This window comes from Mesocricetus auratus, unplaced genomic scaffold (assembly GCF_017639785.1).
Source record: "Mesocricetus auratus isolate SY011 unplaced genomic scaffold, BCM_Maur_2.0 Super-Scaffold_4256, whole genome shotgun sequence".
Classification (NCBI taxonomy): Eukaryota; Metazoa; Chordata; class Mammalia; order Rodentia; family Cricetidae; genus Mesocricetus; species Mesocricetus auratus.
Genome location: NW_024429182.1, coordinates 124693434 through 124712915, shown reverse-complemented (window position 1 = coordinate 124712915; position 19482 = coordinate 124693434). Strand labels below are relative to the sequence as shown.

The 19482-nt window shown below is 40.0% G+C and overlaps 1 protein-coding gene across 5 annotated transcripts in view; it reads right to left on the bottom strand.

The window, feature by feature from the left end:
• Mctp2 (multiple C2 and transmembrane domain containing 2) overlaps positions 1-19482 on the bottom strand; it is a 241787-nt gene that overhangs the window by 19856 nt on the left and 202449 nt on the right. For all 5 annotated transcript variants that reach the window (XM_005084546.4, XM_021235587.2, XM_040730276.1 and 2 more), the window contains 2 exons: positions 18541-18663; positions 15936-15977 (listed from right to left, as the gene is read on the bottom strand). In XM_005084546.4, the coding sequence (XP_005084603.1) occupies positions 15936-15977; positions 18541-18663 (165 nt within the window). The remainder of the gene's footprint in view (positions 1-15935; positions 15978-18540; positions 18664-19482) is intronic.

Genomic DNA, 19482 nt, shown 5'->3' with positions numbered 1-19482 from the left:
AAAAAGCAAGATTTATATTAACTACTTAAAAACAAAAGTTATTTCAAGAGTACAGCCACATTTTCCAAAAATGCTTATGGGCTGCAAGATACAAAGGTCAGTTCCCTCTTCTGGTTACTCCTACTCACACTGTGAGCCCCAGTCACTGAATTAGGGTCCAGAGATGATAAGACGGGGTCCTTGGGGCCAGAGGCTTCAGATCCCTGCATAGAATTCTGCAATCGCTTTCTCATGGTCAGCTGGTTTCCCTTCCATCCTTAGGATATCTAACATGCACCAAACCCCTCTTCATTGACAGTGCTGCAGACATGCCCCACAGTAAGAGCAGGTCCCTTTGGAAGGACACACAATACATTTCTGAGTACCATGACTTCTTACACAAACTGTTGCATTTTAATCATGTTTGCCACACACTGAAGACATCCAGAAATCTTCTGTTATCCTATGGCAACTGCCTTCAATATATTTTACTATGCTAAGTAGCTATAACACTGTAAATACAATTTAATGATTGCTCAAATGCCCAAGGACTGGAAACTGCTTCGCTTGTATTTTTACACTATTTCTTGGCTTGTGCTCTTCCCCAATATTGCATCAAGTTAGCCTGTTACACTTGCTATATACAACAGGGGTCTTTATAAAACTTTCTTATTGAGAATGTTACTTGGCTTGGAGTTAGTAAATCACCATGTAGACAATCAGTAGGAGAATACTCCTAGGGTATTATCTACGCGGCAAAAGAAAGAAAAAAAGAGATAAACTCATTTTCATCTTCTGTTTCTGCCACATTTAAATGGAGTCATGAATAGAATGAGGAAGCAGGCGCCCCCCATGGTGGTTGAAGGTAAATACACCAATAGGGCAGGTATGTGTCATCCACTCACTCATGAAAGTAGCTACTACCCCATCATTTGCTGCAGGAGGAAACATCGAGGTTGCTGCTGCTTCTTGCAATGGTAACTTTGTGAGAGAGTTTCACTCCCTACCTTAATTTTGATTTATTGTCCACTTACTATCATTTTTTAAGGAGTTTGTACTAAAAATCAGACATGCTGCTTACGGCGACCTCATGCATACTCAGCAACCCACAATTGCCTATGAATAGGCACAATGGTCAAAACCCATCTCTGTCTGCTACATAAGCCTCATGTTTACAAAGGAGCATTTCAAGGCTCTGGAGAGCTTGACCCAAAAGGGCAAAAGAGCTTCCCCCTTGCAGCAGCATTGACTTTAGGTCAAAACAATTTCTTGGAAAATGACTCAGATTTCCTTGTGGCTCCATTTCCTAAGAAACTTCCCATTTTTATTGCTTGAGTTTTTCCCCTACAAAACAACCAAAACTTAAAGTTCTGATTAGGAAGAAAGTGTTAATTAGTACACCAAACTAATGAAGGATTGTGACAGCATCCTTCCAGTTTTTAAGTGAATTTGACATTTTGCTGTATTTGGTATCCACAGATAAGACTCAGACTTGCATATTTTTTTGAATCAGAGTAATCAAAACCCTGTACTTTTTAACTAACTCATTTTGATTATATTAGCCAGATTATAAAATGACTTCATTTCATTTTTTAACATATTGTTTCAAAACAAAAATATATAGTATGTATACATTAAAATGAAAAAAGTCTTCATGTTGATTATGTGACTATTTCAAAGTGGCATATAAAGAATGGTCATCCGTGGTCAAATGCACTCAATACACTTATTTGTGGCTCTATGTTCATCTTCTATTATTATGTCACAGGATGTACATGCTAAGGACTTTCATCTTCTCATTTCTAATGTTCATAAAGGTGTTCCTAACCATCTTCACAGTTGAACATAATGGCCATTAAATTGGTATCTTAACCGACACCACTGTAGATAAAATTAAGGGAGATTTTTCAACAATTGCTTAGGTACACTGAAAACTCAAAAGCACGACAGATGGAAGATCGCCTCAATTCTGTGTTGCAATACCAAATTTATGCACCCAGGTTATATTTTATACCCATTGCTATGAAATTCTTGTTAAGAATTTCTAAAGACACTGCTTTCCAAGAGATGTTTATTTGATTATTTTATAGAGTTTATTCTTAGTGAGCAATGCATTTACTATTTTCTCCCATTTCTAGATACATTATATTTTATGTGCAAATATTTTTATCATAATTTGAACTAAAGCATGGTTACCATGTGCTTGGCCATTCTCTCCTCCATGATGTGATTATAGCTAGGGGACTGCACCAAGGCAGACTTTCCTGCTATCAGGATCATGAACTACACAGGCCTTTCTACAAAGACCCTATCCTAGCCCTGGATATTTTATTACAGCAACATCAAGCAATCTACAATATAGCCAGCATGCCAATGACTACTTCTTGTACTATATTATCAGACCTTGGTTATTTATTAACTATATACCTCTGCATAATTCTTCTTTAAAAACCAAAGTGCATTATCCAAGTTTTTAAAAGTGCAGAATTATTCAATATAATAGGTGAAATAAAATCTTCTATTCCTGTATTCAAGCTATTTTCCACCATCCTATCAATGGCATGGATTAAATTCTAAATATATTCAATATATATTTATTCTGTAACTTCCAAATCCTCCCAATAACCACTCTGTATTGGCAGTTTGGGAATTTTGTTCATCTTAGACAGTCAGGGCACAGAAGCTGATATAACAGGTGGGTAATGAGGCAGAGGAATTGGGTGCTTTTCCACCAGGCCCTGAGATAAGAACAGGCTGGCATTTTTTTTCTACCAGTGATCATCCATAGCCTTACCTCTAGGGAAAGTTAGTTCCAGTTCCTGGAAGAATTCAGGGTTAGATAATTTCTGCTTGTCTGCTAGGTTTAACCTACTGTTTGTCTTTGAGAAGTTTATTGCCCACACATGCATTCTGGAGGATACTAGTAATGACGATTGGAAAAAATCTGGAAACTTAAGCAACTTGCTCCAGATTGCTTTAATGTAAATATTAAATACAATATTTAGTTCTAAAATGGAAAGTACTGATGAAGGCAAGCTTCGGAGGAAACAGGGATTGTGATAATTTTGTTTTCCTCTGAAGTTTATTAGTACAGACAGATCAGTTCTTTCTAGAGCATTCATTCAGATGCGTGCATTTCTTCACGCATTCCCATACCCTCTTACAGAGTCCCTGCACAAGGCACTTGATGTTCATAGATGACACAGGATGTGCCCAACTGAAGGATGCATCCTCAAGTTTAGGATCAAAGACATCTTCTTTTCACTGGCTCTGATGGTCTTTTGACAGTGTTTCTCTGTGTTGATCCAGGCATAGTAGTCTCTACACTATAGGAAGGTGGTATTTGTATGTTCACAATTGTATATGTGATTAGCATCTTCCACACCATTGCCTTGTGCTGTTCACAGGTGGAATTTATTAGACCAGCAGATAAGACCAGCTTGCTCTATCTGTCTATGTTCTCAGGATCCACCTGAGGCCTCAGGGCTAAGTTGCTTTCTTGATGGAGAAATGGGTGGATACAGGGAAAGGGCAGGACAGTGTAATAATGTTAAAGTACTATTGACAATGACCTGGGAAACTGGCAAGTGCACAGACATCAAGCAAGGTTCTAGATATCATAAATGATTTCCCCTGGGATTTTCTTGTGCAACTTTCCTAAGAATTATAGTACATGATGCCTTTTGAAAATAATTTAGGGGAAAGTCTCACTCCATTTTCATCTAAGAAACAGATAGGTAATTAGTGATTTTACATCAATAGATGAAAATCTAGATAAAGTGTAAAACTCCTAAGACGTGAATTCCATAGACCTGCACATCCTGGAAATACACTAATCTGTATAGTAGCCAACGTTTTGCTCACTTGCTATACTGCAAGATTATGCCAAATAAGGTATATAATTTTTACACTTCTAAAAGTAACATCTACCTATATAACAATGCACACAAAACCTTTAGTATTATTTGTATTTTTAAGAAAACAAAGGTGTATCTCTGAACAACTGTCTATGGAGTTGGGGAGAAGTGGGTGCTGTTCTGGTACCATCATGAATGAGCTTTGTGTGTACATTAACTGATGTGGATTGCTATGACAGAAGACATGAGGTGAGTGATTGACAAAGTGAAGAGGTTATTTGGCTCACAATTCCCATGGCTGGCAGATTCAAATAGTATAGTACCAGCATCGTGGTGAGCTTCCTCTGGTAATGTAGTACTACAACAATACAGAGAAAAAGAAAGGAAATGGCCATTTGCAAAGGGGCCCAAGCAATCAGGGTGCTCTCACTTGATAACAATCCCTTTCAGGAGCAAACACACCATTCTGCCAGACCAGCACTAATACCACCCTCGGGTATGGTGCCTGACATCGCTACAGCTCATTACCTTTGCTTCTACACAACTCATGAGGAACTGAACCCGAACCCCAGGAGTCAAGGAATCACCACAGCAGTGAACACAATGGCATTTACCATGTGAGTCTTAGGTGCTGCTGTGAAAACTGAAACTCACATAAGCTTAGCACTGACTGCAGTGGGAGTCAGGGATGAGAAGTCTTAGTTGCTTTTCTTTTGCTGCCACAAAACACCATGATCAAAAGCAACTTCAGGAAGAAAGGGTATGTCTTACAGCTTAAAGTCCTTCACATTGGAAAGTCATAGCAAGAAGTAAAGGCAGACACCATAGGAGGATGCTGGTTCCTGACTTGGTTAGCCTGCTTTCTTATACATCTGAGGACTAAAAACTCAAAAGGGCATTGTCTACCATGGCCTGGACTCTCCCATATCAACCATTCATCAGAACATGCTACACAGCCTTGCCTACAGGCCAGTCTTATGGGTGTATCCTCTCAATTAAGAGGATCCCCTCTTCCCAGATATGTCTCATTTGTACAATGTTGACAAAAGCTAGCTAGGAAAGAAACTTTATCATATACATAAATTACCTGGTATAGAAGTTAGTGTGAACCCCTTCCCTTCAAGTCGCCAAAAAGAGAAAAGATGAACAGCCTTTTGTCCAGCTTAAAGACTACTGCGATGGATTTAGGTTTCTTAAGAAAGGCTATTCTGGAACAAGTCTGCTCATGTTGCCCCAATGCTCTGAGAGACCGTCTAGCAGCTGGGCGTGCTTCCCGCTGGCTTTATTTACACATCTCAGATTGAACCAGGGAATGTGGTGATAACAGTTTAGCAGACACAACATTGCCTCTGCTGCTGACACCACTCTGCCTGGCAAGAGGAAGAGTGATTCATTCAGAAAGACAGACAGCGGCTGCACGCCTCTAGTCCTCTCACCACAGAGGCTCCCGATTCAGACAGAGAACCGTGTGTAGAGAAATAGTGATGACCGCTGGTGTTACTGCACAAATGAACAAGATGATTGCAACTGACCGCATAGCCACAGCAGGTCTTCTTTATGATTATCAACCCGTAAAAGGATAGATGCCTAAGTGAAATCCTCATGACTGAGGGTCTACTTGATGTGCAGGCAGCTGTCATCAATAGCAGAACAGAAAAAAAATGAAGGTTTTCAAATCCACAAGCCAATTTTACACGGTTTCCTTTTGTTATATGTGTGCATATGGTATGTGTGTTTGTGTGCATATCGGCACATGTGTTTATGTGTCGGGGCATATGGAAGCCGAGGCCAGAGACTGATGTCATTGTCTTTATTATTCTCTACTCTATGTATCAGGCAGACTTTCTTAATTGAGCCCAGGGCTTGCTGCTTTGCTAGTTTAGGTGGCCAGCTTGTTCTTGGGATTCAGTTTCCATCTCCCATGTGCTAGTATTACAAGTGGGCTGCTATACCCTTTTGTTGTTTATGTGGGTGCTTGGGATACCAACTCAGATCCTTATGCTTGTGTAGCCAATCATTGTAGCCACTATTACCCACTGCTCCGGCATACCAGTTCCTGCTTTTATTTGTTCAATGCACAGTAAGAATGACAGATATTGACAGTAAGACAAACACATGACAAGTTCCAACTCTTAACTTAAAGGTGTTTATCCTGTAAAGAGGAATACAAAATCACCATCTTTCAATTGTGCATTAGTTTGTAGAGCACCAGAAGATTTGGGTCTTTGGCTGAGTTTTAAAGAGAGTTGAATTAAGGATCAATAATGTGCCTGTGGCATAACATAGCTGCTCACTCTTTACAAGCACACAAGACACAAGGAGTACATCAGGCGAGCTTTCTTTCCTTAAGGTCTTGCTGCCTACCCTGTGTCTCTATTAAACACAACTCTGTAGGTGCAGCAAAGGGGTTTTGAGCCTCTGGGATAGAATTAACACCATCAAAATGAATTTACAACTGAGAATTAATTATATAATCAGTGTGTTACTTTAAATCTTCCCTGCTTGTTATGATTTAGAAAATCACTCATTTCTCTATTAATTATCTAGGCAAAACCAAGGAGATATTCCTGAAAACTGACCCTGTCAGAAAAAATACTTTTGACATGCTTAAAAACTGAATGGTGTTTGTCAAAGAATGCTTACAAGTCCCCCAAGGACCAAACCAAACTTTTTCCCCAGGATCTGCCCAGTAATGTCAGCCACCCAGAGGAAAGATGCAAAACCAGGACTTTAGGAAATGCATTGTCTGTTTTAACTCACTGAATGTTAGAAGTCTATAATTTTAAATTCTGAATGATCAACATTAGAAATTGATAAAGAAAAACAACTTAATATCTGTACTAACAACAAGAACTAGGAAGCAGCATTTCTGCTACAAGAGATTTAAAGAATGTTCCTTGGAAACCTTAGCTTCAGAAACTAGTAACAAACTCCAGGATTTAGCCCCATCATGCACATGGGTAGAGTTAGTATCATGGTGCATGCTATTAAAACTGGGTGGTTGGGGATGGGGCTAGAAGTCCATGGGAAAACTTTCACAGCTGTGAAAACCAGAAAGACCCTGTCTCAAACTGAGTAGAAGGCAAGTACCAATACCCAAGTTTGCTCTCTGATAAGTGTATTGTGGTGATACATCTGGATTCAGATCCATATACATTCATGGCCAAAGACAGTGCTAGACTTATTTATTTTTATTTTATATGTATGTTTTTTATCCACATGCTTGTCTGTGCACAACCTCAGAATCCCCTGAACCATGGTTCCAGGCATTGCAAACTGCCGTGTGGATGCTGGGAAGGGATCCCACTGGGTCCTCTGAAAGAATAACTGGTGCTCTTAGCCACTGAGCCATCTCTCTAGCCCCAAAGACTATGTTTTAATTGGAGGAGAAGGCAATGTATGTTCTTTCTGGAAAGTATTCTGTCTCGAGGATATGTTTTCTCTTAGAGAAATGAAGACAAAACTGTTCAAGTTTGAATCAATACTGATTCTTAGCAGCATTCTATTCTGCTTTAAGCATCTGATCTTGACAAAAAGCTCTGCTGTGGTGCTTACCAACATGTGCTTTCACCTTGAAAGTCTTGTCTAGTGTCAGTGAAAGCAGGGGAAAAGGGAAGGGTACAATCCCCAACATGCTGAGAAAGACCCTTGAAACACACAACTGAAAAGACGAAAGCAGTCCTTAATCTTTGGGACTCAAAGGACTGACTCCATTATAACTTCCCTGGGCCAGCTGACAAATAGATGCAGCCACAAGGTGAAGAGAACTCACAGCTTCTGTAGCCGGGGCTACTGCAGACAGATGCACAGTAAGGGATGGTTTCTTGCTTTGCTGCATGGATCATTTCCCTTCCTCTTAGTTAGGAGAGGGAAGAGACTACTAGGTAAGATATTCCTAACATTAAGAAGAGTAAAACATAGGACTGGGAATATGACTCAGTCAGTAAAATACCTGTCATCCTAGTATGAGAATGTTGGTTTGGGTCCCCAGAATAAACCTAAAAGGCCAGGTATGACAGCACTTATCCAGAAAGGAGTTAGCAGGGTGAGACAGGCAGAAAGATCCCTGCAGCTCATTGGCTGACTCTCCTAGATGAATTGATGTGATCCGGGTTTAGTAAGACAGCTTGTCTCAGAAAATAAAAGATGGAGAGTGAGTAGAAAGGACATCTGACTTTGCCCTCTGGCCCACTCACTCATGTGTGCACACACCCACAGTAGTAAGTATATAATGCACATACACAACAATTTACAAAGCTAATATACACTAAAACGTGACCCAAACATCAGCTCCTATAAGCAGGCCTGAATCCCTCAACATCGCCTCCCAACTGCCTCAACTGCTTCTTAACTTTGTGCAAGGTGACTTGGCCAACACTGGTTTTCATCGGAGCACCTTTATGTGTGAACATGACCTCTATATTCATAGGGTACTGCTACAGAGAAATAAAATCAGCAAATGTTGCTATTATTGCTTCAGTGAAAAAATGAATGAATGAATGCCTGTTTCTAAACGGTGTAACACAGTTTACAACATTATAGCATTACTAATATTCCCATGTGTCTGGATATTTAAATGTCTTACCAACTCATTTTAAATTAATAGTGTTATTAATTTCATGCATCTTCATGCATTACTTAACTCTTCCAATAGGAAATGTGATAGCTCTATTTTCTATCAATTTTTTTATACATTGTCAATTAACTTATAAATTATCTAAAGGTATCTTGTAAACTGTGTGGATAACTGGGATATGGGGTGAGGATGGGATGAATACTGGGTGAGGGTGGGCCACAAGGAAACAGCAGCTTTCACTGCAAAACATAAGAGCAAACATTACTACCCCTCCCCCCAAAAAATCAGTAGTAGATGTTGATCTCTCCAAGCTCTGCTGGTTAGTTTCAAATCCAAGGCAACACAGTCAGCCACATAACTATTAAGAATAATAAAGAAAAACACGACTAATAAACAGAGAAAATATTTTAAGGAGTGGAGCAGGAATGGCAGAGGCAGGATAGAAACAGGAGAGGATCGAAGGGTTCCAGAACATAGTTTATGTGTGTCAGACTGGGGAAGAACAATTTTACTAATAAGAAAAATGGTCAGTGGATAACCAGGATACAATGTCCAGTTTATTCTACATTGGCTTCATGGAATGATTTTAGACATTAGGAAAGTAAACAGCTTGATGTAGCACCGACTCCTGAAGAAGCACATCCTTGGACTCTAGGCTTTTAAATAGTAATGTTACTTGATAGCAGTGTAGAAGACTCATGGATTTTACAGCCTGGTGTGTCTTGCTTCATATTGTTTGAAAGCACATACCAAGAACAAGAGTTACAATGGATGTTTTAAAACATCTCCAAGTACCAAGGACACTGTCCAGTGTCATAACAAGCAAGATACCCAAATAATGTTCCAAGGACCAGGTTAAGAATATTTTTGAATTATTTCTGAAGGAAATGAAGTTCCAACCCTTTGAAGAATGCAGATTTGGTTTTCAAAAAAAGAAAATGTACATGAGATAGTATGTTAGGGGATTCTAGGAACTCAGGAATTTGCCCTCCGTTGATTCAAAACATACATACATTGATCATTAAGAACTGACTGCAACACGTTGCCTACTAAAACCTTGAAACTAATATAAAATTGTAGAAACCCTAGCAGTAAAATCATCACATCAATAAAAACACATTAGATCCAATTATCAGAGCCTAAATCAGAATGCCCGGTTACATTATTGCCCTGGAAATGGCCACAGTCAGATTCTTTGTACCACATTCTCCATATAGGTTGTGTTTGTTCTAAAACTGTGTGCACACACATGCACTCATGATTGTATACCTAAATCTAACTGTTTAAAGAATACCATACTCTGCCATTAATAACTGACATTGTGTCTCCTGTAATTAACCACATTCATTGACTGACCTACATGGCGCGCGCATGTGTGTGTGTGTGTGTGTGTGTGTGTGTGTGTGTGTGTTTGTACTTGCATATGTGAGCTGCTGCTATTGTCTTTTATTTTCTTGAGGATACACAAAAGAAAATAAGCAAAACTCATCCTTCTGGTAGACTGTGAGACAGTCAGACACTCTGCAGCCAACAAATGTTCTTAGGTTAAGGGAAGAGAAGATTCACTTCTTTAGAAATTAACATGGTGGCTTTGGACACCTCACCAAAGTACTTTACAGGCAAACTCTGAAAGCAATTCCCAAATGCACATCCGGTATGCAGATCAGTTTGGAAGAGAGAAAGGCATCTTAAACTCAGTCACAGCTTAGGACAATGGAGACATTCTACGTTTTTAAAGAGGTATTTCCTAATGTGTGTATATGTATCCTAGTGTGTGTGTGCATATCACATGCATGTAGGTACCCACAGAGATTATGAAAGGTTTGTGGATCGTCTGGACCTGGACTAACATGTGGTTGTGTGCCACCTGATGTGGATGATGGAAACTGAACCCAGGACCCCAACAAAAGCAGTAAATGTTCTTTACCACTGGGCCATCTCTCGAGTCCCAGCATCCCAAGTTTTCTAAATGGGAATAGTACAAGCAACGTTCATTCATCCTTTGTTATTATAGAATGCCCATCAATGAAATACTTGCTTAAAGAAACACATCCATCATCGTTTTTAAATTCATAACTAGTAGAAAGTGTTGGATTTCTATTCTCACAAACACTGATTATCATCAGTGACCCTGAAAGAAGCCATTCAAGTCCCTCTACAGTCTAGTTATACAGAAACTAACCTATGCCAAGGGCATCACAGGAGGCTTTCTTCTGATAGCAAGAAGCAAGTTGCTTTTTTATTATTTTTATTACATTCTGTTTTGCTTCCTTCTTCCTGATGTTAATAGTAAATGCTGGAATAGTCTATGTAAGTGATTGTTGGGCTGGCACCAGGAAGAAACTCTCTGGAAAGTATTTATACCTTCAGCAATGAAAACAAGATATTATTGTCTTACATGACCTTTCATAAGTATGGGGTACAGCATTTTACACAATCGTTTCTTGGTTCATGCTTCAATTACTGACCTTTACTGTGTAGAAAATTAATGCAATTTTCATTGTAGTCCATCCGTACAAATAAGGTCCACATGAAGGATCCCACATAGGAAATCTAATAAAATAGAAAATGCTAACTGATTGTTGTTGGCTGAACTCAGCCATTATCTGTTCTGGGGTCCCTAGAAGACTAGACTTGCAACAAGCAGTTTCTTACATGGATCATCTGGTATAAGAAAGAAGGATTTTTCTTTCTTCATAGTTTAGTCTGTATGCTTCATTTCTTAAAAGCCCCAAATCTAGTTACCTGGAAGATGTATGTACCATCACTAAAGAAAAGAAGGCAGAATTGTGGCCTCCCTTCTGGTCTCTAACACAGATTACTACAGTGTGCTGTTAACAATGATAAGGAGTCAGAGGCTACAGTGATGTCATTTTATGACCATCTCTATCCCAGACAATAAAAGTATGACAGACCCCAGACCATGCATGCCCTGGTCTATGAGTCAGAGAGAGGCAAAAGATAGAAATACATTCATCCCCTGAAGAAGCAGGCCCGAGGGGCCCAGGCCGCCTTTCATCTGTCATCTATGATGGTGTTTTCTTGGAAGAGAAACTAGAGATAAAGGCATGTCACTCTCAAGATAGATTGGCGGAATTGCGAGTAGCTTCCCTCCCTTCTGCTTTTGCAGGGAATGGCTGTGTGTTTACAATCTGTAAATGATACCTCTTGGATTGGGTGTGTTACAGATCCCAGAAGCATGTTCTGTCATGTCTAACATACAGCTGAAGTCATTGGGCTCTGTGAAGAGGCCCTGTAGTGAGGAGTGACCCTGTCACTGCCTGGCCAAGTCTCAGACAAGCATATCAGGGTGCTGGGGTCCTGTCCACATAGAGGAAATGATGCATTGGGACACACATGGGTTATGCCCTCAAAATGTTGAACTTAAGCTCAACAAATCTAGTTTAGCAAATCCCAATGAGAAGTATGCTGGTGAGTTTTATCTCAGCTTGACACAAGCAAGAGACATTTGGGAAAAGGGAACTTCAACTGAGAAAATGCCCCCCAGCAGACTGGCTAGTGGATAAGTCGATAGGACATTTTCTTGATTGACAACACATATAGGAGAATCTATCTCACTGAGTGGGGTTCCACCCCTGGGCTGGTTGTCCTAGGTACTATAAGAAAACAATCAGAATAAGCCATGGGGAGCAAGCTAGTATGCAGCACTCCTCCATGACCTCTGCTTCAATTCCCAACTCTAGGTTCCTGCTCTGTTGAGTTCATGCTAATTTTTCTCAATGATAGACTGTGCTGTGAAAGAGTAAACTGAAATAAATCCTGTCCTCCCCAAGTTGCTTTTGGTCATGGTGTTTTATTGTAGCCATGGAAACCCTAAGACAAAGAAGCTAGAGTGGCATGATATGGCCATAGACTAAGACTATGCCAGGCTCCCTAGCAACAGAAAGGTGTGTTTATCAGAAAGATCACAGATAACAATTTTTTTCGTTTTAAGTATTTTTTCTTTAGTAAGTTATATAAAAATATAAAACTATGGAAACCACAGTTATGACCAAACTATGAAAAGAACTTACTGGAATGCCTAATAGAAATGCCTCAGAAGTGAATATACCATGAAGGGATTGAGGACAGCCCCACGGCCAACCCTTTCCACACAGGACAGGTTGATAGCACTATTGTATGTAGGTCCAGACTAGGTCCTGGCCCATCTCTGTGGATACCACTTTTAGATACGTTCTGTAGTCATCTTTGTCCAGAAAGATTTGAAACAGCACATATTGCTCATCTTCAACACCCCAAGCAATTCTGGGAAGAGATCACATTCTGGGTTAGAGTCTAGATTGGACTGTGATATCTGAAATGTTGTTGGAGAATGCACATTGTCTTCATCAGTGCAGCTGTGGCTGCTTGCAGGAGAACCTTAAGACCGGGTCTGTTAACAGCTAATATTCACTTTTAGAAGGAAGTGCTGGAGAGGGTCACTGAATCCTCACTCAGCATTCTAGCCACTCCCTCATACAAACACCTCCCAGTTAGTTGTATGTGACTCTGCTCTACTTTTCACACAGCCTTGTGGTCTCTGGAGATCCCAGAGTACATAGACTGTGGAAGGTTAGCCACAGGGGACTTCACCCATGCAGGTCTGGGGAAGTAGTCATTTAATGCTAGGGTGAGACTTTTCAGAGGTGTAGTTGCTTTGGGGTCACCCATGCTTCTGTAGGTAATCCCGCACCCTTGTACTCTACAAAGCTCCATAAAACCAACTGGGTCACAGCTTTGACCATGGTGAAAGTGTGCCTTAGTTTTTCTGTGGTGTCCTACCATAGGTGAGAAGCAATTTTTATATCTACCTGGTGGAAGAGTTCACACAGCGGTTTTTCATTCAGTGCTTTGTGTATTTTGGTTATGATTGTTTGTCACAATATCTCACTCTGTACCTCGGGCTATTCTCAAACTCACAACAATCCTCCTGCCTCAACCTCACAAGCAGTGGAAGTACACTTACGAGTCATGATGAATGGATCCATTTCCTCCTGTTGGAAGATTTCCTTTATGTGACATGTCAAAGATACTCTGTTCCAACTGTCCCTAAGGGGTAAATGCCGTCTTCTTTCAAGGGTGGCACGTTTAAACAGATTTGGATGAAACGAAATCTGCCTCACTTTTAAGCTTGGTTTCTAGAAGATTTAAATATTGCCTAGTGTGATATTGTGATATAATAAGAAATACATATTTTGCCTTGGTTCCTGGCTGTTGGCCAGAATGTTTAAAGCCCTTGTGCTTAGCTAAGTGATAGGAGCAGCAGGAGTGTGTTCCCTTAAATGGTTTTATCTTTTGTTCCTGAAACAGGTCAAGTTCTAGAAAGGGGAAGGGTAATGTTTTGCTGTGCAGAACAAGCCTGTTTTGGAAACCTGTGTAGCACAGAAAATAAACAACTCAGAGAGAAATTCTGGGGTTCATGCTTCAAGTTGGAGATCAGAAAAATCAAAACTGTTAGCCACTAGCTCTTACCTCTCCCTCAGCTCAGGCTCCTGCTCCTCAGATTCCCTTAGACTGCTATGCTGTCCTCAGTGTGGTTAAAGACTCTATGTCTCCCTATCCTCAATATGCCTGGAGAACGAATGCTAGCTCTGAAACCCTGTTCCTGTCTTAAATACCTCTCATGAGTCCCGGGATTAAAGGTGTCTGACCCCAAGTGCTGTGATCATCTTTGTATGAGCTAGTTCTCTTTAGGACTGGATATGTTCTGTGTAGCTCAGTGTGACCTTCAACTAACAGATATCCATCTACCTCTACCTCCCAAGTGGTGAGATTAAAGGTGTGTACCACGACTGCCTGGCTCCTATAGCTTATGGCTGACTTTGTTTCTGAATCCTCAGGCAAGCTTTAAAAAGTCACAAATAATATATCACCATACACTTGAGTTTAAGTGGGCATGGTGTCCTCAAAAAACAGGGGGAGCTTCCTGCCATAGGAACTGGACATCTGATGAGAGGGCTGAAATTTTCAGGTGTAACCCCGACACCACTGCCACAAGACCCTGACTCTCAAGATGAAGAGACACCAATGGCCTCTATCACCAATGGTCACTAACTTACATAATCCATTTTGTATTGATAGAGACACCACTATGTACATAATAATAGAAACAGAAAACTGTCAGGGGGCTTCTGTGACGATTAACATAAGGAGTTCCTGGGCCTAGGTTGAGTGTAGAAGCTCCACACACTGCCCCAGGCTTGCCCCTGTGCATCTCTTCTGATTGGTTGTTCCCCAGTTGAATCATTTATAATAAACCAGTAAAGGGAGCTATTTTATCATGTTTTTGTGAGCAATTCTAGAAACTTATTAAATCTCTGGAGTAGGATCCCCAACTTACAACTGGTCATCAGAAATACAAGGGGCCAGCCTTGCAAGTGGCCTCAGATAAGTTTAAAATAACTATTTGTAATTTTCTTTGGCAAAACATCCCTCTATGCACTGAGATTGGTCTGCACCTAATATTCAATGCTCGTTCATTCAGAAACCACTCGAATCAGTTGATTAATAATTATTCAAGAAGTAATTTACATTGCTAACATCTCTACTCTGTAAAGAAATAGATTTTTTAATATACCTTGCTTTATTCCATCATGTCTTTAATAATGATCACTTCCAGACAACGCATAAGATTCACTCTGTAATATGTCATTTGCTTCAAATGGGCAAAACCATCTGGTCCCCTCAAATAACTGTAAGACTCTGGTGTCAAGAACCAGTCTTTGAATTAATGTCTGTTCACATTTGTATCACACATTTGCTCTCTGGGTTCTCCTTTCTGCCCTTTCCTCTCCCACAAGCGTCCTCCAAGGCACCACCATGTCCCCACACATGCCCAGGCTTTAAGGGACTGGAAGTCCATGAAGCTCAACGCCTTTCATTTGGTACTTCACTTTTTCCCCCCATTTTGTTCCAGAAGGTTTGTCTGAAAGTGTAATGACAACAAAAGCAGCAGATTTGAGAGATTCTCCCAGGAGAAGGAAAAGGACAGCTGTACACAGACATATAGCAGAGAATGCTGCCAGCAACAGCTGGGAAAGTGACAGGCTCAGAAGTGGGTGACCACCCCATAGCGCAGACGTGAACCTAAAGGAGCAAGCATTTCCCTTGATTTGCTCTTGGCTTATCAGGCTCCCTTTTATCCACAGAGAGAAAGGCTTGCATCCTGATTCTTAGAAAAGGTCACCTATTTGCTCATGTTTTACCCTCTTTCTATCTCATTTTTTAAATCTTGGGAAAAAACTAAATACCACACTATTCATCAAAACAACAAACACATATTATCATTAAAAAATAATCATCCTGATAAATAAAAGGTAGTTGTTACTAGTATACTGTATATTAGAGAAAAATAGATATTGTAGCCATTCCATTTTAAATAAGCCAGAGGTTGATTTCTTTTAAACTATAGTATTTCTGTAATAGTGCATAATGCCAAAAAGTCAAAACAGGCACAACTTGGGGAAACAGCATGAGTGCCAGGGGTTCTTCCTAAGGGTCTGTGTCATTAGCACATCACTCACCTTCTCTTCCTCCTCCTCTTCCTCGTCTATGTCTGTGCTCTCCTGAAAGGAAACCCCATAGCTTGTTAATGAGGTAGGCATCAACTGGGATTGCCCAATGCAAATGCAACACACATTTTTAAGTTTTCTTATGGAACTGAAACATTAGCATGATTTTAAAACTCATTGTATTCTCTTGTAAAAATCACACCTTTAGAGTTCAGAGACACTGTGGCAAGGTTACAAACAATACACATAGTCTACTTGGAACATTGGGTATAAATAAAGCTATTGTACAAGTGCCCTTTGACAGCATCCAGCTTATCCTTTCTGCAAACAATTTTCTTCTTGTGTGGCAGATAAACCAAATGCTGTGTTAAGAACCACACCTTTCTCTTTGCTGCCATCACTGAAACATTCTACAATAAAAAAATGCACTAGTCTGAATAGAGTCATCATTAAGAATGCTACAGTTTCTCCCTTGGGGTTGCAGGAAGAGAGAAGGGAAGAAAACTCAAGGCTCTGATATTGACTAACAGGTGCTTGGCTTTAGAGCAGGGGCTGTAGTGCCCCTGTATTGCTACTGGGTTCATTCAGAGTCATTTAGAAGTCCCATGTGTTTAACAGATCTATTTTGTAACATGATTCAGATACGATGGTACATGCCTTACTCACAGCACTCTGGAACAGAGGCAGAGGGATCTCTTTGAGTTTGAGGCTGGGCTCTACATAACCAACGTTCAAGGCTATATAGTGAGACCCAACACCCCCAAGAAAAGAATAGAAGAGAAAAATTACCATCAGTTGCTACAATCAGATGGGTTCAAGAACAGGGAAAGGACACTCAGTTTTAGAGAACCAGGGACCTTTTCAACTTGGAGACTTTCTGCTTAACCATGCGAAGGTCAGACTTCCCATTTAGTACTGTTCCACCAGCTTAAAGCAATTTTCTGCACTGTAACTGCTAAAAGAAGCAACTGTGGAGTGAGCATAGTGAGCTACTCTATTCCTCCATGCAGTCATCAGTGTAACTTCTCTCAGGCTGGTGCTTCCTTACCTCCGTTAATCCTCATGAGCTTCAGCTGTCAGTCTGCATGACACTGACTGCATAGGCGATTAGCTTACTCACCATCGGCATCATTCGTGCCCCATAAAAGCCAATAGATACACAGGAATGAGCAAAGAAAGTATTTTTTGGAGGGATAACCGCACTGCACTTGGGAAAGTTATATGTCATCACTTTGAGCAGTGACTTCTGCAGTTTGTCCCTGTGACTTTGGACCCATCGCTCTGCTGCTCTACACCTTCATCTCACTCAGCAAGATGAAATGGAGGTGGAAGGTCTTGTCACATTTACAGTTGTCTCATCAAGGCTAAATTAAAGAGTGAATTCGAAAATGCTTTTGAAATCAAAAAGTTTTTAACAATGCAAATTTATATTCCTATCCATATGTATTCACAGGAAATATATGCACTTCTGCACATAGGATAAAGAAGCTCTCATACATGTGGTGGCAAAATAAAATCTGGCTAAATATTGTACCAATGTGAGTTAACAGAATTTACTATTACAGATGCTCCCTATTAGAGATGTTTCTCTAGCTTATATTCATATAAAATCTAGTCTATAAATACACATAAACTTTAAATCCGTTTCTTGTTAGTTGGTTCCTCTATCTTTACTGACATGATTTCATGACCACTACTAGATAATAAAAAATACAAGAGATCTTTGAAATTTTTTAAGGTTTTTGCCTCTACAATGTGTTCATTTTTCTAACTTTTCTCCATCCTAAATGAAACCAGAAATGTCCTTTAATAATCATTCTTTCAAAGACGAACTTTTAACATGAGAATATAGAAACCCTATGACAATGTTTGCATTGGAATCATGGAAAAAACTCATGTGTAGAGGACAGTTCTATAAAGAAATTTATCAGACACTGAAATTTTAGTTTTGATTTTAAAAAACCTGTTTCTTAAATTAGATATGTCAAGGTTTGTTCCTAAAGCTTGTTACAAATACAAATTCCTGCTCACTTAGAACAGGAAAAGACCCTCTGGGCTGGCATGAATGATGAGGGTCAGGAGGGCTGGAGAAGGAGCAGGCACCAAGGGATTGCTTTCAGAAGTGACCAAATCACAGCATTTAGGAGTAGAGGGTGGGACTTATTCCCACCTTCTTATTGAGTACCCTGGAATTGGTAATCCCTGGTTAAACCTCAAGAGGACCAATGGCCAAAGTCAGCTTTCCACACCGTGCCATAGCATGCGAGAGAGGCCCAAGGAATCCTCAAAGGTTTTCCTCTAGTGGTTAGAAGGTAATTCCCAGGAACTCTATAAAAAGTAGGTAGATTTGCATATTTCTAGGGAGGAAACAATAGTCAAGATATAGAGGGTTCCTCCCATACTGATAGCACCAGCCGAGATGTGGGACTAAAAGTCATTATAAAAGGAAGATTCCAGAATACATATGATAAAATACCTGTTTTGGATACTGTTCTTGTATCTCTTTCTTCATTCCTCAAACAGTGAACTGTTGCATGATTTAGTCACAGGACTAATACCCTGCAGCTATTCTAGTCCTCAACAGGAAGTTGGAGGAACTCTGGGAATCTTTGCTTACCTGGCTGTCCTGGGTGCTGTTGGCCTTCCCTTTCGTGGGTCTGAGGAAGTTGTACAGAAAGATAAGTAGCAATGCCAGAGGGATCATGTAGAGTTCAAAATTCCAGACAGTGACCAAAAACACCTGCCAGGAAAGCAAATGAGAATCCATGACTCTTAGATGAAAACAGAGGACAGGAATTTTACTTTGCTGATTCATTGATACAGGGAAATTAAATTTAGGGATTGCTCAAAAATGGTGAGATTGCAAATACTTCAGCCACCATGGAAATCAGTGAAGCAGTCTGTTATTTACCTAAAAATAGATCAACTGCATGACCAAGCTATAGACATATATGCAAAGGAATATTTCCTATTATAGAGACACATGCTCAACCATGTTCATGGCTGCTTTACTCACAATAGATGAGCCAAGAAAGTAATCTACATGTCACCTAACCAGTGAATAGATAATTCAAATGTGCTGCCTATACACGGAGAATTTTATTTAGCTGTAAAGATAAATGAAGCTAAAAAATGTGCAAGTGAATAAATGGAACCGGAAAATAGACTAAGTGACATAGCCACTCCCAGAAAAGTTACATGTTCTCACATGAGTCTTACTGTCAAATTTTTAGATTTCTTGTGCTTAACTTGGAGTACCAGGGAACTGAAAAGAGACCACAAGTTCAGGGTGTTGGGGACATCTTAGGGAAGAGCAACTATCAACACCCAAGTGATATTAAGGGTAGAGGAGGCATAATAGACAAGGAGGTTTAAGTGGGGAGAGAGATTGGAGGGGAGGGTAGAGAATCAGGGTGAGGGAAAAGATAACTAACAAGGATAGCTGAAAAATACTACTGTTTGATATGCTATAGAAGATATATAGGTACATAGATGATACATACATAATACATACATAAATACATAGAAACAAATAGAAGTGGAATTTCCTTATATAAAG